This window comes from Neofelis nebulosa, chromosome 12 (genome assembly GCF_028018385.1).
Source record: "Neofelis nebulosa isolate mNeoNeb1 chromosome 12, mNeoNeb1.pri, whole genome shotgun sequence".
In the NCBI taxonomy this organism is placed as follows: Eukaryota; Metazoa; Chordata; class Mammalia; order Carnivora; family Felidae; genus Neofelis; species Neofelis nebulosa.
In genome coordinates this window covers 8,560,630-8,587,995 of record NC_080793.1, presented here as the reverse complement: position 1 = coordinate 8,587,995, position 27,366 = coordinate 8,560,630, and the positions used below count along the sequence as shown (strand labels likewise).

Sequence of the window (27,366 nt, the reverse complement as noted above, 5' to 3'; positions counted from 1 at the left end):
TCCCAGATGACTAGAACCCTGTCTCCAAGGGCTGTGCCCTTTGGGACCATCAAGAGCGACCCAGAGGGGCACGTGGGTGGCTCAGTCAGTCAAGCATCTTGGTTTCGGCTCAGGTTGGGATCTCAAAGTTCATGAGTTCAAGCCCCACAGTGAGCTCTGCACTGTTAGTGCTTGGGATTCTCTCTCCCTCTCTCTCTGCCCTTCCCCTGCTTGTGCTCACTCTATCTCTCTCTCTCTCAAAATAAATAAATAAACTGTACAAAAAAAAAAAAAGAATGACCTAGAGCCACCCCCTTCCCATCCAGGCCTCCTAACTCTGCCTCTAGAACCCCCAGAGTTTACCAGATGTGACTATCACTAAAAAGTTATGCATGTTCAACAGCTCACTGAACCCGAACAGATACTGTTATCCCCACTTTACAGATAAGGCAACTGAGGCTCAGGGAGACCAGGTGACCTACTCAGAGATGCCACAGCCCAGAAAGGGAAAGAGGTGAGTTTCAAAGCCTGTACAAAGCCCCCACCCCACAAAGCCTCCTCATCCAACAGCCTCCCACATGGCACCGAAGTATAATTTCTAGTCCTGCCTTAAACTTGATTTCGGGGTCTTTGCCTGGTCCCAAGAGGCAGGCAAAGTGCACCTTACTATCTCCATTTTACACATGAAGAAACCGAGGTTCAGAGAGGCAAAGTGACTTTCCCAAGGTCACACAGTAAGTAGATGACTGTCAGAGCCAAGACTGAAGCCTGGGGTCTCCAGCCCCAAACTGGTCAGAGCTGGCAGGGAAACTTCACACCTACTGGATCCTTACCTGTCCATCTTCTCTGGGCCTTAATTGTCCCACCTGTAAAATGGGTGGGTAGGTCCCTGTTGGCTCAGCTGATCTAAAATCTCAGTGATGATATAATCAGTGTTGCCCTGGCCCCAGGAGCTGACCGGGATGCTGGCCTCAGCACCTCCTCTGAGCTGCTGGTGAGTCAGTTCTGAGTCTGACCACAGGCCCCTCAGGCTGGACAGAAGGACTGGGAGGGAAGTGGGGGGCAGGATTCAGCATCCACCCTACCTGTGTACGAGGCACCATCTCTGTTGGGCACACGGGCTCTGGGTTCAAGTCCTGGCTCTGCCACCTACTAACTGTGTGGCCTTCCTCAAGGCACTTCCTCTCTCTGAGCCTCTGTTTCCCCCTCTGCAAAATGGCACACAGTATCTGCCTGATGGGGTTATGAGAAAATCAAGATCAGGGGCACCTGAGTGGCTCAGTCGGTTAAGCGTCCAACTTTGGCTTAGGTCATGATCTTGGAGTTTGTGAGTTTGACCCCGCATCAGGCTCTCTGCTGTCAGAGCAGAGCCCCTTCAGATCCTCTGTCCCCCTCTCTATCTGCCCCTCCCTTGCTCATGCTCATACTCTCTCTCTCTCAAAAATAAATTTAAAAACATTTAAAAAAAGAAGAGGTCAAGATCAATGAGCTAATGGGCATAAAGCATTTCACCCTGGCAAAGAGGAGGCATGTTAACGGGGGCTCCTATACAGTTCCTCTTGTCCAAGCTTCCCCTAATCTGGAGAGAGGCCCTTGAAACACCCCTGGCCCAGCTGAGCAACCCCCGGTGCAGCCTAGCCCCAGGCCCAGCACCAACAGTAGCCAAGGCAACCGGAAGAACGTTAATCTCTGATTTCCCAAACTGACAACGTTATGGGTCACACTGCTTCCTGCACTCAGAAAGCGGGGGCTGGGCAAGAATGTGGGAGGCCCCAGGGTGGCCCGCAGTCCCCTGCCAACTCTGGGGGACAGGGGGACTTAGCCCACTGTGCAGATGGCAAAACTGAGGCTCAGAGAGGAGAAGGGGCTCGCGGAGCAGAGGATGAGAAAAAGGAGTGCGGAGGTGCCCCAGAGAGCCTCGAAGGCCTTCTCGTGGCCCTCCCAAAGCCCAGCACATGTCACGTTGAGTCACCCCCCCAATCCTGGACTCAACCTGAGGCAGGCGGTGTCTCATTTCAGATGAGGAGAACCGGGATCCCTGCCAAGTCCTTCAGCTGGGGAGCAGCAGAGGCAGGATCTGAGCCCAGGCCCGGGGCCCCCTCCACACTGACTGCCGGGTCCCAGGACGAAGAGGGCAATCTCCGGCCGGGACCACGTCAGCCTCGTGCCAGCCACAGGGGCTTCACGTTGGTCCCAGCCCCAGCTTGGCCCGAGTTGAGGGCAATGCGCCAAATCTGTTCCTGGCTCATCCGGTCCCTCCAGCGGGCCCCAGGGACACACCTCACCCACGAGGCCCGTCCCGGTTTCAGGGCTGAAAGAGATTTGCCGACTGAAACCAGGCAGGCGGCACCCTGTAGGGCAGGGCAGGCCCGGAACTTGCCTACCTGGTTCTCAGAGCCCTGGAGAGAAGGCCCAGGGTGGAGAGGTAGAGGAGGCAGCCAGGGACTCAGTTTCCCCGTGTCATACAGCTGCCCAAAGTACCACTATCTCCATCATCCGCCTAGGAGAGCAGGGAAAGCTTATAGTCCAGAGAGGTGGCGACACTCTCCTGGGGTTGCACAGCATATGTCAACAGAGCTGGGTCAGCACGTCAGGCCCCCAGTGCCCAACCCAGGGCCCTTCTACCTGGCCACCCTACTATCACTATTAAGAAATACTAGCAACAGCCAAGGGTTCAGCACCCCTCCACACCCAGCACGGTGCTACACGTTCACACGTGTTATTTCCTGTGTTGTCCCCACTTTACAGAGGAAGACACTGAGATTCAGAGAAGTTAAGTGACTTCTCTGGAAACACATAGCTTGTAAATGACAGGAACCCAGATCAGCCTGAGTCTAACACAGAACCAGAGTTTGGGTAAATCCATCTCACCCCCACCTGCCAGCCTCCGGGAGCTGGGGTTCCACACCGCACTGGCCCGGTGGGTGGCCGCTGTCAGAAAGGCTGACATGGCTCCCACTCAGGACCTGTAATTAGGGGCAAAGTCAGGAAGAAGGGGTAATGACAGGCTCCACTGGCCAGCAGAGGAGGGGGACCGGCAGACCGCCCGTGAGAAGAGCCTGAACTAGCAGCCGGAACCCCGCAGAGCCGAAGCCAAGAGGGGGTTAAGTCAGCTGAGTGGCACCCTCACCCCAACAGCCAGTTCTTGTTCAGAAGAGAGACAGCTGCCAGAGAGGGCATGGGACTGATCCAAGGTCACCCCACAAATACCCCCTGAAGAATGGGTTTGCTCAGAGCACCTGTATAGCAGCAACAGGTCCCTGGAACCCCACTTCTGGACCCAAGAGGATTCCCCCACCAGCCATGCCCCACGGCCCAGCACAAGGCCATCAGGGTGAGGTGGACTTCCTAGCTGACCAGGGGACAGTCAAGAGGCCAGTGCAGCTGAGCCCTGACTGTGCCACAAGTCACTGCCCCCCAGCCATGGGAATGCCCATCCTATGTCTGCCCGGCCTCCAAATTTCTACCCATTTCCACTCCTGACTCCTTCAGATCCTTTGCTTACAACAGCCGCAGGGATCTTTGTGTTACAGCTCTCACCCTGAACCTTCTCTGCTCAACAACCTTCCATGGCTCCCACTGCCTTTGGGACAAAGACTAAACTCTTTAGAAGGCCCCCAGGCTCCTGCCTTCTCTTCCTTGCCATGGGGTCTCCAGGTCAGGAACACTCCTCCCCCCTCCGCTGGGGGGGTGCCCATTTCTCAGCCCCCCACTGCACCACTCCCTCCCCCAGGATGCCCCCAGGCCAGTGGGTATCCCCCACTTATTTCCATAGCCCCCCATTGATCTTGCAGTGGGTGAAGGCCTGTTTCCTGTCGGACTCCCCCAGGCAGTACCCACCACATCTGGGACAGGGCCTGGCGCATAGTAGGAAGCTCAGAGCAAGAAGCCAGAGGCGCGATCTAGAGCCAGGGCCGCCCTGGGGCACAGAGCCACCCTCGCTGAGCAATAAAGCTCCCCACACACACCCCAGAGATTCCTCACCACAGAACGGGAGGCTTATGCCCAACCCAAGGGCTGTGGCCAGGCCCCAGAAATGAGAGGATGCGCACAACACCTTCCTTCTTACTCGGGAAGGTGACTGCCACCCACGAGGTTCCCTCCCTGCCGGCCTCAGCTGCCCTGAAGGGACCCTCTGCTGGTCACCCCTTCCCTGGAGCCGGGAACAAGGGAAAATTCTCTCCCCATAAATACAGCAGCCCACAGCATGCCAAGGCCCGATCGTAGCAACTACCTGATGGCATGCCAGCTCTGTGCAAGGGGCTTTATGGAGGAGATCAAAATGGCCCAGGGAGGGAGGGTCTGTCATTACCCCAGTGGACAGAGGAGGGAAGAAAGTGTCAGGCAGTTAAGGAGCCTACTCAGCGTCACACAGCTGGTAAGGCACAACGCTGGCGGCTGATCCCCAGGCTTACTCTGCAGGGCCTTTACTGCATTTGCCACCGGGCCCTGGCAGCAACCCCAGGAGGTGGGTACAGGTACCACCCCCACTGAGGAAACAGGAGGCTGTGAGGCCCAGTGACTTGTGCAAAGTCAGCCAGCTGTCAGGTAGAGAAGCCTGAATCCACGCTGGGGGCTTGAACCCAGGCTCCCAGGGACGTGGAGACACAAAGGACAGTCATGCAAAGTGCTTCAGAGAGGCTCTTCCAGGGCTCTGACACCCCAGGAGACGGGAGGTTCGCCCGTCACTGCATTCTTGACACCCGCCACGGGGCCTGGCGCACCGTGGCCCGCAGACAGAACACTGAATCAGATCCAGGACCCGCCAGGTTCTGAGCCCCATTTCCCTCCCCGAGGCCCCACCCTGGTAATTTCCTATCCACCCCAGGCCCCCATCTCCATGCTTTCACCTGTGCTGTGCCCCCTTGCAGAAGCCCCTTCCCCCCTTGTTTCCACAGTTCAAGGTCTTAGCCAAAAAAAGAAAAACACAAAGTCTTAGCCAGACTTCAAGGTCCCACTCAAATATCTCCTGGGATTGCCCATTTGTGCATAATTATAATAATAATTGGGGCCTGAGCGAAGGCCTGTAGCACTCACCCACTGCCAGGCACGGAGGCAGCTCCCATATATGCTAACAAGTATCCTCAACGTTATTTAACCCTCACCCAGATTTACTCTTGAACCCATTTTGTAGATGAGGCTCAGAGAGGTGAAGCGACTTGTCCAACGTCACACAGGTAAGAGGGAAATTGTGACCTGAAGCCAAGCCATCCACTGTCCACTGCTCTATCCCAACACCTAGAATGGTGCTGAAACAGAGAAAGAGCTCGAAAACATTTGTGGTCTCTCTGCCAGGACATTCCCCACTCGCCTGGCAGCTGCCTGGGTCAAAAGGGGCACGTTGTTACCTTCTGTATCCCAAGCGCCCAGTGTGGCACGGGTTTGGGGACAGAAAAGTGGGTGTCTCATAGAGGCAGGGGTGTTAGGGGGGCCAAGCTTGAAGCAAGAAGCAAACCCTGAGCTCAGGACGGCCTCTCTGGGCTTCAGTTTCCTTGTCTGTAAAATGGGCATAACGTGATAGTTTCCCACACACAATCTCACTCGGTGATGAGGGGTCCTCAGGAGATGCTGACTTTTGTTGTCAACAAAGCACTGGGTGAACAATATAAAGATACATGGCTGCCATCTTGACCTTTGGCACCAGTGGAATCCCTGCCCTGGAGTGTCACCTTATTAATGGACCAGTGACATATGCTTATAACAGGCCACTGGACCTGGGAAGGGCCCTCTAAGATGAAGTTTGAGCTCTGGATTGGACAGATGGGGAAACCGAGGCTGGGGAATAGGAAAGAAGCAACCTTGTGAGAACAGGGTGAAGAGAAAGAAGGGGGGGGGGGGGGTGTGCGGTCAGAATTCAGCACCCAGGAGAGGGAACTGGCTCTGGTCTGAGGGTCTCCGGCCTGGAACATTCTCTCAAAGCCCCCCTCAGCCTGGCCATCTCCTCTTCCTCCCCCTCAGGCTCGAACATCACCTCCTCGGAACCCGAGACAGGTCCACTGCCCGCAGCCCCCACTTCTCCTTGGCCCTCTTCTCACCTACAGCTGCTGTATCCCCACAAAAGGCTCCTTCGACCCCACTCCCCAGACAGAGACCTTGTTCCCGCCGTCTCCCCAGAACCCAGCTCGTGCCTGGCCCAGGTGCGTGCCCGATAAGCAAGTGCTGAGTGGGGAAGGCCACCCCCGGAGGGAAGGCCATCCAGTTTCAGGTGCCCAAATGGCCGCCACGGGCCCCAAAAGGAGGCTGAGGAGGGCAGAGGCTGCCTGGGGCTCCCCGTCGCAAAGGCAGCTTTGGGACAGGGCAGTGGGATTTCTCACAAAGCTGCCTTTAAAGCTCTTCTCAGTTGGCAAATATTTAACCACGGCTCAGAGACCCAGGTCTGCTGGGGAAGAGTGTACGGGAGGGCCTGAGGAGGGAGGCAGGTGGCTGAAGTGGGGCCCAGAGAAATGCCAGAAAGAAAAAAAGGCAGACTGAAGACCCGCCCACCGGGGACTGCCCTTTCCTTTATACCCCGGGCAGCCTGGTGGGAGGAAGTCGATTCCCATCTTGACACAAACAGGGAAACAAAAGCCCTCTCATCTCCTCCGGGGCCCTCCCTCCCTGCCTGGCAGCACCGTACCCACAGCTCACAGTTGGCGGCTTGTTCCGGGAGCCCAGAACCCAAGAACACAGAGCCAAGCTGCGGAGGGTGGAGAAAGGGTGCCAAGGCCCCACCCCCGGCCCCAGCCAGGGCAGGACTGGCCTCTACCCACACCTACCCCGGGCCCACCGCAGGGTCCCCGGCACTGCGCCTACCGTGGGGGGCACCGCTCCCACTCCTGGGGTTCCTCCGGGGGCTGGTGTTCTGCACCAAGCCCTGCCGTGGCCAAGGCCACACCCCAGGCCGAGGAAGCCATGACAAAAGGATCAAAGGGGGAGTCGAAGGCAGCCTGGAGGACCCCCAGAGCTCCAAGATGCTCCAGCAGGACCAGCGGCCTCACACTGTGCACACCCCTGCTTAACTTCCCTGTCCCTCTCAGAGAGAGCCCTGGTTTGGGAACCAGACAGGTGCCAACAAAGCCCAGCTCCGTGGTCCTGTGGCCTCGCCTCTGAGCCCGGGTATTCTCCTCTGTGCACTGGGGATAACTGGCTTCTCTCTCAGGCGGCTGTTGTCAACAGGACGGGCAAAGAGGCAGCTGATCGGTGACGGTGATTTTGTAAACACTAACCTCCATCCTCCTCACCCCCCCCCCCCCCCCCCCCCGCCCACCCATCCCTGCTGACTTCTGGGCAACACCCTTCTCCATTCCCTTCTTTTCATCCTCGCCACACCCACTGGAGCCCTCTAACCTGGGGCCTGGACACCTGTCACAACTGCCCCAGGCCAAAGGGCAGCAGCCCTGATTTCCTCGACACATGTCCAAGTCTGGACTGGAGACACGGGGCGCTCTGCCACAGCACCCTCACACTGGCCTGGACCCCGCCCATTTGAGAACCCACCACCGACTTTCCCCTCGGTGCCCAGCCCTTGAGATGCCCAGGCAGACCTTCCTGACTGAGCCCTTCCTCTCTGACCACCTGGCAGGCAGCATCACTGCCCAGCCCCTCCCCATCGGCCACAAGACGCAGGAGCTGAGGACAGGAGCCGGCGTGAAATTCAGGCCCTCGGAGCCAACCAAAATGGCCACTGGGGGCAGAGCCAGAGTCCAGCGAGGGTCTTGGGGGCTCCATTGTGCTAGCCCAGAAAGGTTTCATGTTGCCCTCGTTCACCAACCATGCGGCAGTGGGCATTCAGGAAGGAACTAGACCAGCCCTTCTGTCTAATGAGGGAGAAAGACTATCAACAAAACCTACAATGAGCATGGTAAGCCCCCAGTTGGGAGCAGCACGGGAAGTTACAGGAGCCCAGATGAGAGGCCGCTAACCTATCCGGTGGAGTCAGGGAAGACTTCCGGAAGAAAATGGCACCTGAGACACGAAGAGGTGCTAAGTAGGTAAAGGAGGAGGAGGACTGGGCAGGGAGAGGGTGCCAAGCAGAAGACACAGGAAATGCACAAATTCAGACATTTGAGAAAGCATGAATCCATTCCACAAATAAATGTAGGAATACCTTCTATGTCAAGAACGGTATCAAGGTTCTGGAATCAGATCTCATTTCAAGTACTAACTCCACCGCTCCTGGGCTGTAGGACCGTGGGCATGGGACTGATACTCTCAGAACCTCAGTTTCCTCAGCTGTAAAATGGGAGGACCAGCAGTACCCATCTGGCGAGGTTGTCATACGGATTTGATGAAATGAGGAGATCTACAGAGCCTGACCAGACGGGGTCCTGTGTTATCAATAATGAGGCCTACTGATGGAAAGAAGTTCCATCTGCCCGAGCGTTGATAGCCAGGAAATGAGTGTTCAGGTGGGCACTGGGGTCTTTCACAAGCTCAGGAGTCCCGTGGTGCGCCCATCTGTGCAAACAGCAGTGCTCTGCAATGAGTTTCATGCCATGAAGTGGGGGGCAGGAACGGGGAAACAGAACAACGGCCACTCAGTCTCTCAGGGGGCCACTCGGAGGGACGGGAAGGTGACATGCTTGGGGTCCCATCTTTCTGGGCCCTCATCCCTCAGGAGTTAACTAATCAGAAAGGGGAAGCGGAGACAGAAACAGCAACAGATTCTGAAAGCAACTACGCAACAGACCGCACACCGCCAAACCTCAGCCAACCACAGCTCCTCCGCTCCGTGGCACTGCAGGTGGGCAAACTCCTTGTCTGAGCCTCCAGTTCCCACAGGGAGCCCCACAGGATGGACAAAGCTGGGGGAGAAGCTGGTGCCTGGCTGGCTCGGTCAGAAGAGCGTGCGACTCTTGATCTCGGGGTCATGAGTTTGCACCCCACGTTGGGTGTATGATACTTAAAATTAAAGAAAAAAAAATGGAGTCGGGGGGGCACCTGTATGGCTCAGTCTGTTGTGTGCCCGACTCTTGATTTTGGCTCAGATCATGATCCCAGGGTCCTGGGATTGGGCCCGTGTCAGGTTCCACGTTGGGCGTGGAACCTGCTTGAGATTCTCTCTCCCTCTGCCCCTCCAACCCCCTCCCCCCCGACCCCCAATGCACGTGCTCTCTCTTGCGCGCGCGCGCAAAATAAATAAAAGGAAAGTTAGAAAAAATTTTTGTTCAAAGCTAAAGGAAAAGCTAGATGAAAAAGTGCTTTGAAGTCCACAAGGCAAGACCATGTATCTCTCTCCTGGTATCTTGTATCTATACCTCTCTCTCTCTCTCTCTCTCTCTCTGTCTCTCTCTCTCTTTTTTCCTATCTTACTGCATTGACTAAGACATCCAGATCAATGATAATGAAAATCACCTCTAGGGTTTCAACATCAAGTTTGCTCAGGCTTGCTCAGTATGTGACGAATGGCATATGAAGGGCCAGGTAGGGGCTGCTAAGGGAAAGGAGGGCAGACTTAGTTCTCCCCCAACGAAAGAGCTGGATAATTCCCTGGGAAAACAACTGCTGGGGAAACCCAGCCACAGACACACCCCAGCCCAACTGGAACCTGTTCTCAAGTGACCCACCAAAGACAGAACTCCAGGGAAGACTATCTCAGATGCCCAGTGTGGGACAGGTGACCCTAAGAGGTAAACAGCTCCCTGTCACTGGAGGTGTGCAAGGAGAGGCCGGATGGCCACAAGGAGGCTGGAGAGAAGATTCTGTCCCAGGAGGAAGAAGAGGAGTAAAAACACAAACTTTGGGACCAGACAGGCTCTGCTACTGACTGTGACTTCTCAAGCCTCAGTTTCTTTATCAACAAAACAGGGAGAGGGGCACCTGGGTGGCTCAGTCAGTTAAGCATCTGACTCTCGGTTTCGGTTCAGGTCACGATCTCACAGTTCATGACTCTGAGTCCCCTGTTGGGCTCTGGGCGGACGGTGTAGAGCCTGCTTGGAATTCTTTCTCCCTCTCTCTCTGCCCCTCCCTTGCACGCACACATGTGCATTTTTTCTCTCTCTCTCTCAAAATAAATAAATAAACTTTAAAAAAAAAAGAAAAAGAAGAAAACAAAACAGGGAGAAAAATAATACACACCTCGATGAGTAGTTGTGGGAACAAAAGCAGACACTGCATGAGACGTGCCTGGCACTCTGCCTGACTGTTGGTAAGAGCCTGATAAGTGCCAGCTGCTGTTCCAATAAGAACTAATCACTAATAAGTACCAGTTACTGTGGCCCAACCTTACCGGAAAAGGGCTAAATAAACTCAGAGATACAAATCCCACCCACTTCATTAGCCCGGCACCCTCCGATGCCAACCTCCTTTTCACCAAGCCCAAATCAGGCTGCCTCAGGCCCCAGAAGGCCCCCTGCCCGCCCATCTCTCTCACACACATGTATACACGCACAAACACCGTGGGCTGCCTCCCGGGGTCCTGACCGCAAGTGAGGTGGGGGCAGGGGGAGGGCTCCTGCCAGGGAGGGAGAGACAAAAGGAGACAAGGGTGGGGGCGGGGCTGGCTGCGGGGTGGTGGGGAGGAGGAAGATGAGCCAATATGAAAATTTACTCGTGTGCTTGCTGCTGGGCTAGAAGGAAACCCAATCCTTGGCTGGAACGCCGGGGACCCTCAGCATGAAGAGGCTTTATGCAGAGAGAAGATGGAAAGCTTATTCAAATAACAAGACTCCTGTGGCCTGTCCCTGAGCCAGCAGAGGACGAAGCACCTGCCCCACCCTTGGGTCACCAGCTGCAAGTCTCCTCGGGCTCCAAAGGGGGCCAGAGGGGGAGGTATGAGGACAAATCCCCTCGGAGGCCCTGCCAGCCTCACATTCCTCGTTCCAGGTGCCTGTGTCCCCCCCTCCGCCCCCGCCCAACACATCTGTGCTTCATGGGAAACTCCGCTCTACAGAGCTAAGTTCTATGCCTGCTTTCCCTGGGGGTCCTTTAAGGGATAGTGGGGACAGGCTCACTGCCTTCCCTGGAGGTGATGAACAGGCTCCAGGCACAGGCTCCAGGCAGTAATTCAGGGTTAAGAGTGGTGGGCCTGGAGGTCAGGCACCTGACTTCCACCTGACCTCGGGCAAGTCCCTCACCCCTCCCAGCTCTCCATCTTGACTGTCCAGTGAAGAGGCTGGACTCCTTTGCACTGGACCCTCAAGACCCTTAGCACCCTCCAACTGTGACTCCAGAAAGTGTTCCCTCCCAACCCAGGACCACACTGGCAGGCCCAGGGGAACGGGCTGTTCAGGCTTGATCAAACTGGTCCCAGTTCCACCCGCCAGGTACACTGACAGTCACTGCCCCATTTGGGTCAGAGCCCCCCGTTAATCATCAGCACACCTTTCATTTAATAATTAACTGTTTAGTGTCCCATTTTCCCCCATGAGGACAGGGACCCTGTCTGTCTCATTCATGACATATCCCCGGCACCAAACACAGCACCAGGGACAAATATTTGTCCCTGCAAGATTACACCAGAGCACCTCGACTTGGGTCTCCCAGGCATCTTAAGACACAGGAGGAAGACAGGGCCAGAAAGGCCAGCTCAGGCCTGAGAACAGGTCCTTCCCAGCCCGGGGGGCAGTGTTAGCCAGGGGCCCTCCAATCCCAGTAAGGCGCTTTAAGTACAGGTGGGGCTGGGTCAGGAGCAGGCCAGGCCAGCCGAAGGTCACACACACATCAGCAGCAGAAAAGGTCACCACCCCCATTACACAAACCGAGCCTGGTCACCTAAGCTCAGATCCTCAGTTTTCTCTTCCAGCAGATTCTGTTAAATGATACAGCCCCTGAAATGGGTCTGGGAAACTTGAACCTCCTCTGCCCGCTCCGGGCTGGCAGAACACCACGCAGAGAGGCAGGAGGCTTGGGTCTGCTGACTCCGACTTGGGGCGGACACATCACCCTGTTTCCATGTCCCCCGTTATAAGAAGATCCCAGCCCCACAGGACTTTAAAGTTTTTATCTTTTTTTTTTTTTTTTAGTTTCGAGAGAGAGCGAGAGACAGAGTGAGCACAAGTGGGGGAGGGGGGCAGAGAGAGAGACTCCCAAACAGGCTCTGCACCATCAGCGCAGAGCCCTACATGGGGCTTGAAGTCACAAACTGTGAAATCATGACCTGAGCCGAAGTCAGATGCTTAACCAACTGATTAAGCCACCCAAGCACCCTCCACAGAGGGACTCTGAATAACAACTGAAGTGTGGTGCATGAAGGGGGCCGCTCCTAAGGGCAGCAAGAACCACAGAAAACCACCAATTTCTGGGAAACTCTGCTTCCCCCAAATACCTGTGCTCTCTCTGCTTTGGGCCTTTGCAGACCTGCCCCCTTGCCTATGACCCTCTCCTCCTTCTGCACCCTTTCGGCCTCACCTAGACATTCCCTTCTCCAACAAGCCTTCCCTGACTCTCCAAGTCTGGGCTACTGCTGCTTCTCTGGCTCCCAAAGACACCCTGACCCTAGCTAGACAACCCTAGCCCTGGCTAGGGTTCCATGTTGGGTGTGTCCTCCCAAAAAGGGATCTCTGGCGGGGGGGCGGGGCGGTAGGCTGCCTCCCCATCCCACACCCGCAGCCCCACACATGACCAAGCCCGAGCAGGCTCTCAAACAATGGTGGGGTCGGTAGATGAATCCCGTATGCAGATGCCCACAACCCACTGTTGGTTATGCATCAGGGAAATGCCTGAAAGTCATTATTTCTGGATGGTAGAAACACTGGTGATTTTCATTTTCTTTTTTTTTTTTAATTTTTTTTTTTTAATGTTTATTTACTCTTGAGGCAGAGACAGAGCGTGAACAGGGGAGGGGCAGAGAGAGAGACACACACAGAATCTGAAACAGGCTCCAGGTTCTGAGCTGTCAGCACAGAGCCCGACACGGGGCTCGAACCCACGACCTGTGAGATCATGACCTGAGCCGAAGTTGGACGCTTAACCGACTGAGCCACCCAGGTGCCCCTCATTTTCTTCATTACTCTATTTTCTAATTTTTCTCTGATCATCAAATATTGCTTATATCACACCAACAATAAAAGGGGGAGCTCTGAGAAAGCTCCAAGTTGAAAGGCCAAGCCCCCCTTGGTGGGGCACCGGACCCTCAGGGCAGAAACCTCTCCTGAGGGTTTACTCTGTGCCAGGCACCAGGCATGGTCTCATAAAGCTCACCGTACGGTAAGCACGGCCATACAGTTGGGAAACTGAGGCACAGAATGCTGAGGTCACAAGAAAGACCTCCAGAGGGAAGCCCTGAGCACTGCAGAAAGGAGTCCTCAAGCGTGCTGTGCCTCACACACCTCCAGCAGCCCAAGTCCAGTGCTAAGCCGCCAGCAGTCACGCACATCGCCCAGGGGGTCTGCGGTGGCATTCCGGCAGGAACAGTGAGTAGAAGGCACCTAAAAGCTGGAAGACTGGTGACTGGCAGACTCTCCCAGTTGGACAAGAACCCACTGACCCCGCACCACCTCACTGGCCCCATCCACACCCACCTTCATTGCCTGGCACGCAGAGAGACTCCATTCATGGAATCAATCTCAACCAAGTCTCTGGCTTGAACCACCACATGCTCCTCCATCCACGGCCACAGGTGCCTCCCAGGCTGGGCACAGAGCAGTGCCCAGTAGATGTCTGTTGCTACTGCCCCTAGTAGTAGAGGTAAAATCCTCTTTCTGAAGTCCAATTATAGGCTTCTTGTTGTGCCATTGGATATCACCTACCCATAGACATTGTTTCCCTAACTCCTTTTTTTTTTTTTTTTTCCCTATTGTAACCAATGTTTTAAAGTAATATAACCATTTGGGAGTGTCTGGGTAGCTCAGTCAGCTAAGTGTCCGACTTCGGCTCAGGTCATGATATCGTGGTTCATGAGTTCGAGCCCCAAGTCAGGCTCTGAGCTGTCAGCAGAGCCTGCTTCGGATTCTGTGTCTCCCTCTCTCTCTCTGCCCCTCCCCACCCTCTCAAAAATAAATAAGCATTGTTTTAAAAATTGTTTTAGGGGCGCCTGGGGGGCTCAGCCAATTAAGTATCCGACTCTTGGTTTCGGCTCAGGTCACGGTCTTGCAGTACGTAAGTTCGAGCCCTGCGACGGGCTCTGCTCTGATGGTGCAGAGCCTGCTTGGGATTCATTCTCTCTCTCTCTCTCTCTCTCTCTCTCTCTCTCTCTCTCCCTCTCTCTGTGCCCCTCCCCTGCTCACTCTCCCACTCAAAATAAATACATAAGCTTAAAATTTTTTTGTTTTTAAAATAATATAACTATTTGGCTGCATTCAGTAAATTCCTGGTGTGGAAGGGCTGGGCGGGCTTCACCAGGGGCTCTGGGCCACCTTTCTAGGGCTGCTCCTGCTGGTGGTGGGACTAAGGACCATGTTCCTCGGGCAGCCATTTCCCATATAGCCTTTAGAGGGCCCAATGCTCTAATCACAGCAACCTCCGTATCCCATATGTCCACCTAGGGACGCACAGAGAAAGGATTTCAGGGGCTACAAAGCCAGGTCAGCACTGCAGTGACGCAGACCCTCAGGCCCCGTGTGCGGCCAGCAGCAGCACCCTTCCCAAATGGGCCCATTTTCCTGACAAGGAACTGAGGCGCCAGGAGGAGAAGGGACCTGGGCGTGTCCCATGGCCACTAGGAGCCTGCTTCCTCATCTGTGACCAGAGGGCAAATAGGAGGCCTGGCAGAGCCAATCCCAGGACGGCACTCCTCACAGGACCAGCACGTGCAAGCTCACGAGGAGGATGGGCATCTGGTCATGATTCACCCTCTGATAATTATTTAATTAATGAGTGACTGGTAACCGCTTGTTGCATACGTCTCTCCTGCCTAGCCTTGAGCTCTATACGGGCAGGGCCTGGATAAACTTGGTTTGGGTGCCAAGCACACAGTGAGCCCACAGTCAACGCATGTGCTTCTGTGCCTGACGCGCAGTGAGTCACCAAGGGCGCCGGGACGGAGTTGGGGGGGGGGGGGGGGGGGTCCTGCACCAGGGGGAGGGGCCGCCTGCCCAAGAGCGAATCCCTGGGCCCCTGCTTCTCCTGGCCTCACCCCCGAGGCTCAAGGACAAGAACAAAAGACACAAAGCCGTGAGTCAGACAGAGAGGAATACACGCCTGGAGGAAGGAAGCTGTGTGTGGCTGCACGCACCCCACGCCTGAGGTCTCTCCACGCCTGCGGTCTCAGACCTCAGACGGTGGGACCCAAACCACTCCTTCCAGATGCGCAGAGGGGAAGTCACAACCAGCCAGGGCTCTGAACCCGCCTGCATCTGCCTCCCCTCTATACCCCCCAAGGCACCCTCTCCACCTACCAGGCCCTTCATCCAAACAGCTTCGGGGTCCCTACGCTGCAAGACCGTAAACCTTGTGATGACATTTATGATTCAGTCACGGTTAAGAAATTAAAGCAATTTAAATTAATAAACGTTAATTATACCTATTGATTACGGAGCCTTTGCTGCGCCCAGCGCTGTGTTAAAGAATGCATAAATGTCATTCATAAATACACATAATGTAATTTAGCTGGGGAAGTATTATTATCACTCCCCAATTTACAACTAATGATTCTGAGGCATAAAGAACCAAAGTAACCATCCTAAGGGCATTTGGCTAGTAGCTACTAGAGCAAGCTCTGACCTGCCCGGCCATACTGTTGACGTAAGGGGAGCCCTCGTGGAACTCATACCATAGATGAGAGTCAACCACAACCAATGGAGGCGGAGCCTGGAGGAGGGACCCCCCCCACCCCCACCCAGCCCTGCCATGGGCGGGACCCAGGGAAGGGTGTTCCCAGCTTCAGGGGGTTAGTCTGTGGGGGTCCTGCAAGGCCTTTCAGAGTCCTGGAAGCCGACCTAGAGAGTGTCTCATCCAACCCCTTCCTTGCACCATGGGGGAAACTGAGGCTCAGAGTGGCAGCTAGCCGGAGCTCCCATCCACGGGGCTGGAGTCTCAGAGACCACACAGGGGGCTCAGGAAAAGGGAAGGAGAGCAAAGAGGCTCTGCCCCTAATCTCACAGGAAGTCTGCTGGGCCCCACCCTGGGGGGCTCCAGGCCAGACAGGCAGCCCAGCCCCCACACTGCAGGGCAAGCCCCAGAAGCGGCATTCTGTCTCCCGGCTTCTGCCCCCGGCTCAACAGGAAAACAGGAAAGCTGAGCCTCGAGGCCCCCGCTCCAGCCTGACGTGGGTTGGAGGCTTGTCTCCCAGGAGCAGGCGGACTCTCGGGTCACTGAGAAAGTAACCCTTCTGCTTAAGAGAGGGGGCCCCGCCTCCAGCCACAAAGAAATGAAGTTTCTGTCCAGCTCCCTGTGTTCAACCACCCAGCTCAAGGCATCTCCCACCCTCGTCACCCTCCTGGAGAGATGGGATCACCATGTTTTAGAGAAAGGGGCGGGGACCGAGGCCCAGAGAGAAGCCCCTTGCCCAAAGTCCCACAGGGGCCAGGGCTACGCTGAGCTGAGCCAGGAGGGCCGTCCTGCGGCCAGGCTGGGCAGTGACCCCCCTCCCCGATTCCCAGCAGCCTTAAATAGGGGAGAGGGGGCGTGAGGGGAGTGTACTGCTGCCTTTTTTAATCCACCACAACACCTCGCTGTCTGCGTGTGGACAGGCCGGGGCTGTCTCCTCAGACACAGGCCTATCTGTAAGGCCGGCACAGGGCTGCTTCTCTCCCACGGACGGCTTTGTTTGTTTACTCGGGTTTTCAAAATTATAACCTTTCCAGCCCCACCCGGGCCAGCCACGCCCTCCCTGTCCAGTCGGTGCCGCCTGGGGCTGGCCATGGGGACAGGGATGGAGGGGGCCTTGCGCAAGGGTCAGGGCCCTACATTCCCGTCCCAGTTCTGCGGCCTCTGACACCCTAGGTATGTCCTCTGCTCTTTCTGGGCTGCAATTTACTCCACAACGAAATGGCAGGGGGTTGGTTAAGATGACTGCAAAGGGTCCTTCCTGGCTAGGAGGAAGAAGGGTCTAGGCCAGAAAAAGAACACTAGACACTGCCCATCAGCAAGCTTGAAATCCAGGCCGAGGTGAGGCTGTGGCCCAAGTAGCCAGGAGTAAAGCTGAGGTAAACCTTCCCTTCTAGCCCAGCGGGGCCCCCCCCCCACTCCCAAAATCTTGTTGTCTTTTCTCCCTGCCCCCCACCCCCCACACACACCAGGGAACATTTCCAAAAAAATAAACAAAAACACAAAAACAAAAAGTGAAACAGAAGTACAATTGTCAGCTCACTCCCCCTCTGGATGTCGGAATCACCCCCGAAATCCCTGGCAGGCCAGGGCAGATGACAGCTCGCCCCAACGCACCCCCGACTCCGCTAAAATGGAGCTGCCATTTTACCTAGCACCTTCCATGTGCCAGAACAACAGCTTCCCAGAATCTTCACATCCCAGAAGCAGGGCTCACCTTCCCGTTTTATAGACAGCTGAGGCACCAAGGGAGAGAGCAACTTGCCCAAGGCCACAGGGCTCATGGTGGCAGAAGCCAGCTGCCTCCCAGTCAAGACCAGACATGCTGCCTCTTGAGCTGGGCTGACCAAGTGGTTTAAACCAACATGCACTTTGGAAAACATAAAGATCCTCTATCTTTGTAACGGAAACCACATCACATCCAGCTTGATGGAAACTTCGGGGCTGGCACAAGTCCCATGAGATCGGGGCTCATGTCACTGCTTCGTCCCCACCACCGGGCTCGGGTCCCGCATAAGACAGCTTCCAGAGAGGGCTCTTCCGTCCAGAGCAAGAAGGCATCAGGCAATAAATATCACACCTTCCCCTTCAATGCAGCCATGGCCTACAGGCTCCAAGAGGCCAGAGCTAGAAGGGCACTATTGTCCTAGTGACCCATTACACAGATAGGCAAAGCGAGGCCAGAGGGGAAGAAGGACCTGCCAGAGGTCCAGCACTGAGGCCCTCACCTCCCAGTCTGCACCCGTAAATGGCTGCTAGCAGGTAGGGGGATGAAAGGCAGGTGGAGCACAACAGCGTGAGAAGTTTTCTGCCCAAGGGACTCTTCTAGAAGATTCTGGCTTAACAAACTTGGCTGGACACAAACAGCTCTGTTCAGCATGAGGCGGCTGGACAGCTGTTACAGTTGGCTTGGCCACAGATCAGTGGGTGGGAAAGCGGGCTTCACACTTTGCAAACCACAATGGATTCTTCCTCTGCTCCTTCTGGGAGCCCAGTTACCCACTGGAGCCCACACCCTGCACTTTGGATCACACCGCGAGGAGGGACAGTCCTGGCCAATGTCCTACCGTGGACCATACACACAGTAATGACTAATGCCAACAGGAGCCAATGCTTTCTTAAACACAAAGACTTCTACCCACGTTACCCCATCGATCCCTCACAACCTCGCAGGTCTGGGCTCTGGTTGCACCCACTTCACAGATAAGGAACCTGCAGCCCAGCGAAGGGAAGACACCTGACAAATAACAGGGTAGTTGAGACAGGATCTCAAAACCAGGCCCCTTAGAATCCAGGCCCAGCCCTTTCCCCACTGCCCTTGGAAGGCAAGAAGGTTCTCCTACTCAGAGCTGCCTAGGAAGGGCGTGAGTTTCACGTCATTGGAAGAACAGGAACAGAGACTGTAGGCCTTGAGGAAACAACCCACAGGATCCATCAACCCCACAGGGCTGACGAGAAGAGAGGCCAGCTGTCCCCAGCCTTGCACATCGCCATCGCAGAGGACTGGTTACTCCAACTCCACCAGACGCACTGTCCCCTGATGTGCCCCACTCCCATCTCACTGGTCCAGACCATCCCTCACCCTGGGCTCTCCTCCTCTCACCAACCTTCCTAACCCTCCCCAGGACTTTCGGGACAAAGTCCCCTCCCCTCCAAGGCCGGCCCCTTGGTTCCCCCAACTTCACCTCAACCCCCCCCCCCCACCCACTAGGCCAGCCCCTCTCACACCTTCCCACAGAGGACCTGCCCCTCTAAGAACACGCCTCGCTCACCCTGCAGAGGGGCGGCCAGCCGGGAAACGCATGTGGGCCAGAGCCAGGGAAAAGCATGCGTCACCGTGTCCTTGTGCCTGGTACAGTGCCTGGCACACAGTAGGTGCTCAGTAACTGCCGACTGAAAGAATAAAAGAAAGAATGACCAAGGGCACCTGGGTGGCTCAATCAGTTAAGCGTCCAACTTCAGCTCAGGTCATAATCTCATGGTTCATGGGTTCGAGCCCCACGTCAGACTCTGTGCTGACAGCTCAGAGCCTGGAGCCTGCTTTGGATTCTGTGTCTCCCTCTCTCTCTGCCCCTCCCCTGCTCGCATTCTCTCTCTTTCTGTCTCTCAAAAATAAAACAACATTTAAAAAAAAATTTTTTTTAAAGAAAAGTACAACCAAGTGCATCTGGGGCCAGAGCTTACCACACCTCTGTGGGGTCTCATAGGCACACAGGTTAGCAGGACCAGGCTTGAGAGCCGCAAGGCTAGTCCTGGACACATGTGCCCGGGCAAGGGGGCGTGTTCCCATCTTTCTGTCTGTTTACCCTCCATGCCCGGCCCAACGTCAGGCAGCGAGGACAGTGCTGTTGAATGATGTTGAATGATTCTGCTATGTTGCCACAGCCTCTGCCTCACCATCCTCCAAGGTGCCCAGGGTCACAGGATGGTGCTCCTCATGCCAACTTCCTGGGGACACACACAGAGGGTAAGGGTGCCTAGGGCCACAGGACCAACCTGGCACATCTCCCTCCACGAAGTGCCCCTTATCACAGTTACCATTCATTATGTCCTCACCCCCCCCCCCCACTGGCCCTGTGCTGCCCCATCCAGGGCCATCACTCTTGACCTCACACCCTAAGAAGACAGCACTCTCATCCTCTTTCACACAGGACACTGAGGCTCAGAGAGGGTGACTGACTTGCCCCGAAAACACCAGTCCCTCCAGTGGCAAAGCTGGGCCTCAAACCCGAGCAGTCTGACCGCAAAGCCTTGCCTGGAACCTCTCAACTCCCTGCTTCCTGCAACTTACCATCCACTCTGCCGCTGGGCAGGTCCCTTCACTTCCGTAGCCCACAGGTAATGCACCTCTAATGGACAGTTCCCAGGGGGTGGAACCAGGTGCCCAGCAGAGGTGGGCACCGCCTGTTCTTCCAGTTTTAAATCTGTGAGATCAGAAGATTGCATGCATGAGCCTTTCTGTGACTCAGGCCCTAAAATTCTACCAGGAGAGGGGCGTGGCTCCATTCCACCCTCGAGGGTTTTAAAGTTAGGTATCTGCCTTCCCCTTTCCTTCAAACTCTGCCCAGCGCTGTATAGAGAAAACCCTTCTTCCTCAGGCCGGGAAGTGAACGGGGGCGGGCAGAGGGTAAGGAAAAATTGGCTCAGGAATTTCTGCAACCGCAGGGTGATGCCTGATGCCTGCCTTGCAAGGAGACCCAGGGTGAGTGAGTCATGAGCTATGCCTGCAGAGGAGGAGGAGGCCACGCGGAGGAGAACAGGACTGGTCAGAGAGTGACTTGAGTCCCAGACTGAGTAATGTCGGGAGGGATCTATTTGTGCAACCCACGGGAGCCTCTGACACATGCTACTCTGTTCCTCTCCCAGGCCCCCTACCCCCACCGCCTGCCTCTCTTTGTGGCCTTTTCCACGTTGCCTTCCGGCCCAGTCTGGGCACCAGGAACTGTCTAGTCACTGTGCAACACGGTTTTAACAGCTAAGGCCTTAGACTCCCGAGTCGGGACCTTGCCGCTGCCTTGCTCTGCCCCACCTGTAAAATGTTGGGATAAAGCACAGAGGGTAAGGATTCAATTGAAATAATACAGGTAAAGGAAGGCCTGGCACGTAGCAAATGCTCACTTAAATGATGTCTAATCTTACAGGTACCCAGGTATCATTCAAAGCCTGATATGGCCGCTCCCTGCTCTATCAGCCACCATTTTCAGGCAGAAGACATATCAGTGGAGTCTGCATGGGCCACAGGCTGGCTGGCGAAGCACTGAAAAGCCAATGTCTTTAGTCCACGTCCCCAGCTCACAGCTCCCCTCGGAGCCTACTCCCCCTGGAAAGATGCTCAGAGGTACTGGGGGCTCCGAGAAAGGAGCCTCCCTCAAAATGCCCAGATGGGTGGAAGCAGGCTGGGGGAGAGTAGGTCAAGAGGTGAATCTGCCTTCAGCAGGGAAGCTGACCAGAGCAGGAAAGGAAACAAACACAGTGACTCAGTTTGCCCCCGAAAACCAACGTCTAGTCCCAGTGGAGCATGGCAATATCCGGCATTAGGGGTAAGGCTAAGAAAACATCTGTTTGGATGGCCTCGGGAGGACCACTACAGCCTTTGGGAATGCTTCCAGGGAGGTTCTAAAGACCAGGGAGCGATGGTTATTATAAACCCTTTAGTGAAAGGAGCAAGATACAAATTGAGTCACGGTCTCAGCAAGGTAGAACAATAAACACAGAAGAGAAATACTGCTAACGAGTGGAAGTGCTGATGGCAGGATGGCAGCCAGTGATTCCCAGCCTCGTCTCTAAACTTCATTCCTCAGGCGGTGGGGAGGGAAGGCCACGGCCCAGTTTGGGTTTAGAAAGGTCTCTTTGGCCATGTGTATGGGAAGGATGGAGGGGTGAGGCCAGAGCTCAGGCCTGGACAATGGGAAAGGAACAGAGTCGAAGCTGGATGGAGGGGCAGGGCAGGGTCAAGGCCAACAAAAGGCTCGTTATGTAAGACTGCTACGAGAGCAGAGCAGAATCCCCAGACGCTTCACCCCCAGGGGCTGGGGGTGAAGACCTTGGCTCCGGGCAGTGGCCCAGGCGGGGCTGGGCACTGCTTCCGGCCGGCCCGGTCTCTCTGCAAAGCCCAGGGCAGCAACCAGGAAGCCACGCGCCTGGGTGAGGGGATGGCCGAAAGGGGACACCTTCCTCCCTTCGCTCCGGGGACCTACCGCCATTTCCCAAATGTGAAGAGGTAGGTTTGTAAAATCAATGTGGAAAAAGGCATTATCTGTTTTGGCTCAATAAATACACGAGATACCGTTTTTCTCATATCTGACTGTCAAAAAGGGTAATAACACTCCAAACAGAGGTACTTGGTACTGATGGGAGGAATTCCGAGTGTGTACAGCCTTTTCAGAGGTTACATGTTCATACATGAAAATGTGACCCCGGAGTTCCCTCTCTGACACGGGAACCTGGCTCAGCACGTGTGCAAGGTTTGGGCAGCACCATGAATTCTCACAAAACACTGGAAACAACCCAAATGTCCACTGATGAGGGGATGGGTAAAAAAATGACACCCCGCACAGAAGGAAATCCACGCATGGAAGAACGAGGCCGACTCGTGTTCTGATGTGGAAAGATGTTCACGATACAGTGAGTGAAAAAAGTCAAACCATAGAGAGAGATACTTGGACCTCTTCTTTTTTTTTTTTTTTTTTTTTAAGAGGGGGGGGGGGGGCAGAGAGACAGAGGGAGAGGGAGAGGATCCCAAGCAGGCTCCGTGTTCTCGGCACAGAGCCCCACGGAGGACTCGATCTCACGAACCCTGAGATCACGACCTGAGCCAAAATCAAGAGTCAGACGCTTAACAGACTGAGCCATCCAGACGCCCCAATTGGACCTCTTCTTATAAACAGAGCTAAATGCATGTGTACACACAGATGTATGTTTAGACACAGGAACACCCCAAACTCCAGCGGTTTCTCCCGAGGAGGGAGAGTGAAGGGAGGGCAGAGGGAGGGAGTGCCCATTTTCTCACTTTACACCCCTAAATCGTTGTGCGTGCATTACTTGTGCAACCAGACAGCACGGGCAGTGGTTGCCTGCGGTGCGGTCCCTCCCATTAAGGGGTATGGAGTTTCTCTCCGGGTTGATTCTCAACTTGACTGTGGCAATGGTTGCACAATTCTGTGAATATACACACACACACACTACACCACTGAACTATACACTTAAGGGGGGGAATTGTCTGGCAGGTGAATTATGTTTCAATAAAGCGGCTATTTAAAAAAGATTTAGCAAAGGGAAAGGTGAGCTTGGCAGAAGGGAGATGCACAGGGACTGGCAAACTCCCTCAGCAGCCCTTTCGGGTAATAAATCTTAGGGCAGTTTATGTGTGTGTCGGGAGGCGGTTTTGGGCGGGAGGGAGGTTCCCTTGGCTCCCACAATTTCATCCCGGCCAAAAGAATTTCCCGAGGGGCTGAGTCCTTCAAGGCTGTTCTAGAAGCAGAACGACCCCCTAGGCACTGGCAGGATTTCTGCCAAGGGCACAGCACCCGCCCCTCCTTGTACATCCTGAGTAACAGTAAGCTCCCTCCCACACTTATTTGATCTAAGTTTGCGTGGCAAAGGACCACCTACACGGACCACCGAGACACTTCCATGCTCTCATCCCAGTCGGGTCCTCTGGGCCAGATAGAAGGTGTGGGTTGGCCTAATCCCTCACCTCTCCATGTCCTAGCTCCTTCCCAGTCGTAAGGGGGCCTCATCACTGCCCTCAGGGCTCACTCCAGATAGCCTACATCCATCTCACACATTTGCCAATGCACAAGGAACACGGAATTCAAGGTTTCTAAAAACCTGGTGGATTCTTGCATCCAAAGAACAGTATCCACCCTGATGCCCGGGACTGAACAAATCTCAGAGAAACAGGATCTAAACCACAGCTACAATTGCCCCCTTCAAACTCCAAACACCTGGCCACTCTCCTCACCCACTGGAAAGAAAGAATCTACAACAGAGAGTAAGTGACAATTCTCAATAATAATAGTAATTGTTCGCTGAGCACTTGCTATCTCCCAAAGCACTGGGCTGCGTTCTTTTTTTTTTTTTTTTTTTTATGTTTACTTACTTTTGAGAGAGAGAGTGGGCTCCAGCAAGCAGGGAGGAGCAGAGAGAGGAGAGAGAATCCCAAGCAGGCTCCTAACTGTCATCTCAGAGCCTGACACAGGGCTCGATCTCACAAACCGTGAGATCATGATCCGAGCCGAAATCAAGAGTCAAATGCTTAACCGACTGAGCCACCCAGGCGCCCCTGGGCTGAGTTTCTTACCAGCATTATCTCATTAAATCCTTGCAACAGTGCCCAGCAGGAAACTACTATTATAATATCCCAGTCTACAGATTAAAAAATTGAGATTAACATGCTGGCCCAAGTTCACATCAGCTAATATAATGTGCAGTCAGTGTTGGGACCCTGAGCTGGCCCAGATCTGGAGGAGATTTATGGAGAAAATTTGGGACCGTTAGGCTCTCAGAGCCAGAAGGGACTTCAGCCATCGGGTAGCCCACAGCCATCAGTTCACAGCCAGGGAAACTGAGACCCAGAGGAAGTGAGTGACTGTCTGGCTCCCAGGCCAGGGCTCTTTCCTGTACACAAGCTCCCTCATGAAAGTAGGAGGGAATCATCCTGCCACCAAGCCCACAGAGTTGCTAGTTGAGAACAAGCCCCTGCTTGCCAGCGGCTTTGAAATCCCAGGATGAAAGGTGCCGCAGCAGCAAAATGGCACCATGGACAGGAGGGTGCCTGACCTCTGCCAGGACCTGCAGGCTGGCATTCACCTGCTCACCTGCTCAGGGTGGGCACAAAACTGCAGGAGCCACTGGCCAAGCCACAGGACCCTAACAGGCCTCGGAGTTCAAAGGCCGGTGGGAAGGGATGTTCCAAATGCAAATGCAAAGGGGTGGCCCCAGGTAGGGAGGGCTCTGGAATTTTAATTGTCAGGCATGAACGTGCTCACTGCTCCTTGGGTGTGGTGAGGAGGGTGCATGGATCCCTGGAGGTGGCAAAGGCCAGCCTTCATCCTCTCCAAAAGGAATTTCTAGGGTGGCCTGCTTCCTTGGGAGGGGGCTAGAGGCTTTTGCCTGCTTCCAACCTCCCAACCCCCCACTTTAGGTGCACCCTCAGGTGAGCCTGGACCAGGAATTTGAGGCATTTGAAGAGGGTTATTAATAGCACTGAAGTGTTGAGAAGACAGGGGCCAGCAGGCTGAGTGGGCACAACCCTCTTCCAGTCAGCCTAGTATCCACATAACAAACCCAACCCTGTCCAGGAGAGGACACTTCACCTTTTGTGGTTGCGGTCTCCACCCGTGTAAAATGGAGGGGTGGGGGGCGCTGGCAGTTTTCAGCCCAGGAGGTAGGAAGGTGGGGGAGAGCAAGAGCTGGGTGTGGGGGAAGGAAAAACCCCACCGAAGAAGGGGCATGCACACCCCACCCAGGCCGGTGAGGGGCCCCAACGGGAGGTCGTGAATGGATGGACTGTTACAGAGCCCCAAGAGGCAGCCACCGACAGGGAGGGGACAGGAAGACTCCGCCCCAGGCTTTCCTCCTCCCAGAGTCCAGGCCTGTCCTATAAGGAGGCTTTTCCAGGACTTAACCCCCTGCTGGTCTGAGGCTGGAGAGGGTCTGACTCATTTCTACCTCACCCTCACCCCTGCATCCGGGCCCAGGCCTGGCACAAAGGGGGAACTCAGGCAGCAGGCCCAGCACCACAGTCACTGGACAACCCTTCCCCAGCACCTTCTTTGCTCTCAACTGTGGGGCTCTGGAGACACAGAGTTAAGGGACACCTGGTCCCTCTACTCAAGGGGTACAAGCAGGCCGACAGCTGCTGAAACTCTACAGGACTGTGGGACACATCAAGATAAATGGAGGTGGACACAGTGTTCTGGGCTCACTGGACAGGGAATGGCAAAGCCAACAAGAGGAGCAGACTCCTCCTTCCATAGGCTGCACCCATGCCCGCACCCCATATGGTCCAGCACCCCATGCACTGGTGCTTCCTCTGTGCCAGGCCCTGTGCTAAGCAAGCTACATAAATTAGGCCACTTGAGTCTCTCAACAACTCACTAATAAGAAATTATTCACCCCGTTTCAGAGAGGAGAAAACTGAGGTGCCAGTCCATTAGGAGACTTCCCTAAGAACTAACGGCTGGGAAACAGATGCTGGGATTCCACCCAGGCAGCCTCACCCAGGGCGGGAGAGGTGAGCCACAAAACTGAGTTTCCCAGGCACTCTGAGATTCTCACTCTCTCTCTCCATTCTCCCGGGGATGGAGGAGGAGGAACCCAGGACCCTGCTGCAGTCCTGGGGCTTCCCCCAGGAAGCCTGGGGTCAGCTGCCCTTCTAAGAAGTGGCCACGGTGCAGTGACAGGCTGGGAGCAGGGCTGACTGCAGAAGGGGGCTGAGGAGGCTGGGCTGCGGCCTTGACCAGCCTCCCCCTCCCCCCCACCGGACACGCCTGCCAGCAAGAGCACCCTGCTTGATTGAGCCTGAGTCAAAGGGCAAGGGTCTGACCTAGCCCTTCTGGGCACCCAATCTTTCCCTAGCCCTACTCCCCAGGCGCAGTCCAGGCATTGATGGGCCTGTCCCTAGAAGCCTCAGCCACGTGTACTAGGGCTGGGGCCAGGACCAGCGGGGAACCGGGACAGTGAGGAAGATTCGGGACACGCTGGCCGAGTGGGCCACAGCTCCATCAGGGTAGTATGTTGGGGGATTTGAAGCGACCGGCTCGCAGGGGGTTCCAGCAGAGGGTGGGGGGCGCCTTCCCTCGGGAGGGGGAAGGGCGAGCTCATAAGGGGGCAGGAAGAGGCGCCCGAATGTGGAGGGAACAAGCTCAGGCGCAGGACTTGGTCCCCAGCCACTCCCGCCATGTCTGGGGCCTGACTCTCAGGAGACCCCAGCCCCGGCGCGGCCGGCCGACTGGGGTCAGAGCTGGAGCTCCCCTCCGGACCCCCAGTGCGCTGCGCCGCGCGGGACTCACCTGTGATGTGCTGGCGCCGGGCGTCGTCCAGGTGCGTGGACAGCACGTCCCCCATGGCGAGGAAGAGCCGCGGCCCGATCCGCCCGCCACCCGTCGCTGCTCGCGCTGCTCAGGCGGACGCCGCTGGCGCCATGGAGCCCGGCCCGTCCCGCTCCCGCCGCCCCTGGCTGCGGCCTCCGCTCTGCCCGCGCTCCAGCCCCGGCCGCGTCCGTCCCGCCGGCCGCCTCCGCCCCGCGCCCCAGCCCGCGGCGCAGCAGCCCCGCCGCGCCCCGCCCCGCCCGGCCCCGCCCCCGGAGCCGGGCCCCGCCCCCGCCGTGGCCGCCGGCTGGAGGGCGGGGGTGGGGGGACCCGGGACGCCGGGACTTGGGAGAGACCCGGGACAAAGACTAGCAGGAGAGAGGGAGAGCGAGGAGAGACGCTCTGAGGGGCGCACCGGGCCCAGACCGAACCGAAGAAAGAGATGGGGCTGGTGGGGGCATCTGAAAGAACGAGGAGTGCCCTGGGGGGCTCCAGCCTGGGGTCACCTCCTCCCCTGTCCGCGCGGGAAGAGAATCACGCCGAGGAGGTCGTGGGGGAACTGGTAGGGGACGCCTAAGCCGAAGTGCGGGAACTCGGCGTTCGCACCCCCCCTCGGCCCGCCCCCAGCCCTGCCCGCCACCTCCCGCTCTCAGGAAGTTCCTGGCCTTGATCCGACCTGCCCCAGAAGGTGTGCCCGCCTGCCTTGCACAATAGTGCGGGGAAAGGGGAG

The 27,366-nt window shown here is 55.9% G+C and overlaps 1 protein-coding gene across 1 annotated transcript in view; it reads right to left on the bottom strand.

The window, feature by feature from the left end:
• NIBAN2 (niban apoptosis regulator 2) overlaps nt 1-26,863 on the bottom strand; it is a 53,737-nt gene extending 26,874 nt beyond the window's left edge. Inside the window, exon 1 of the mRNA XM_058694050.1 lies at nt 26,619-26,863. Coding sequence (XP_058550033.1) covers nt 26,619-26,673 — 55 coding nt within the window. The 5' untranslated portion in view covers nt 26,674-26,863. The remainder of the gene's footprint in view (nt 1-26,618) is intronic.
• Between the last annotated feature and the right edge of the window lie 503 nt (nt 26,864-27,366).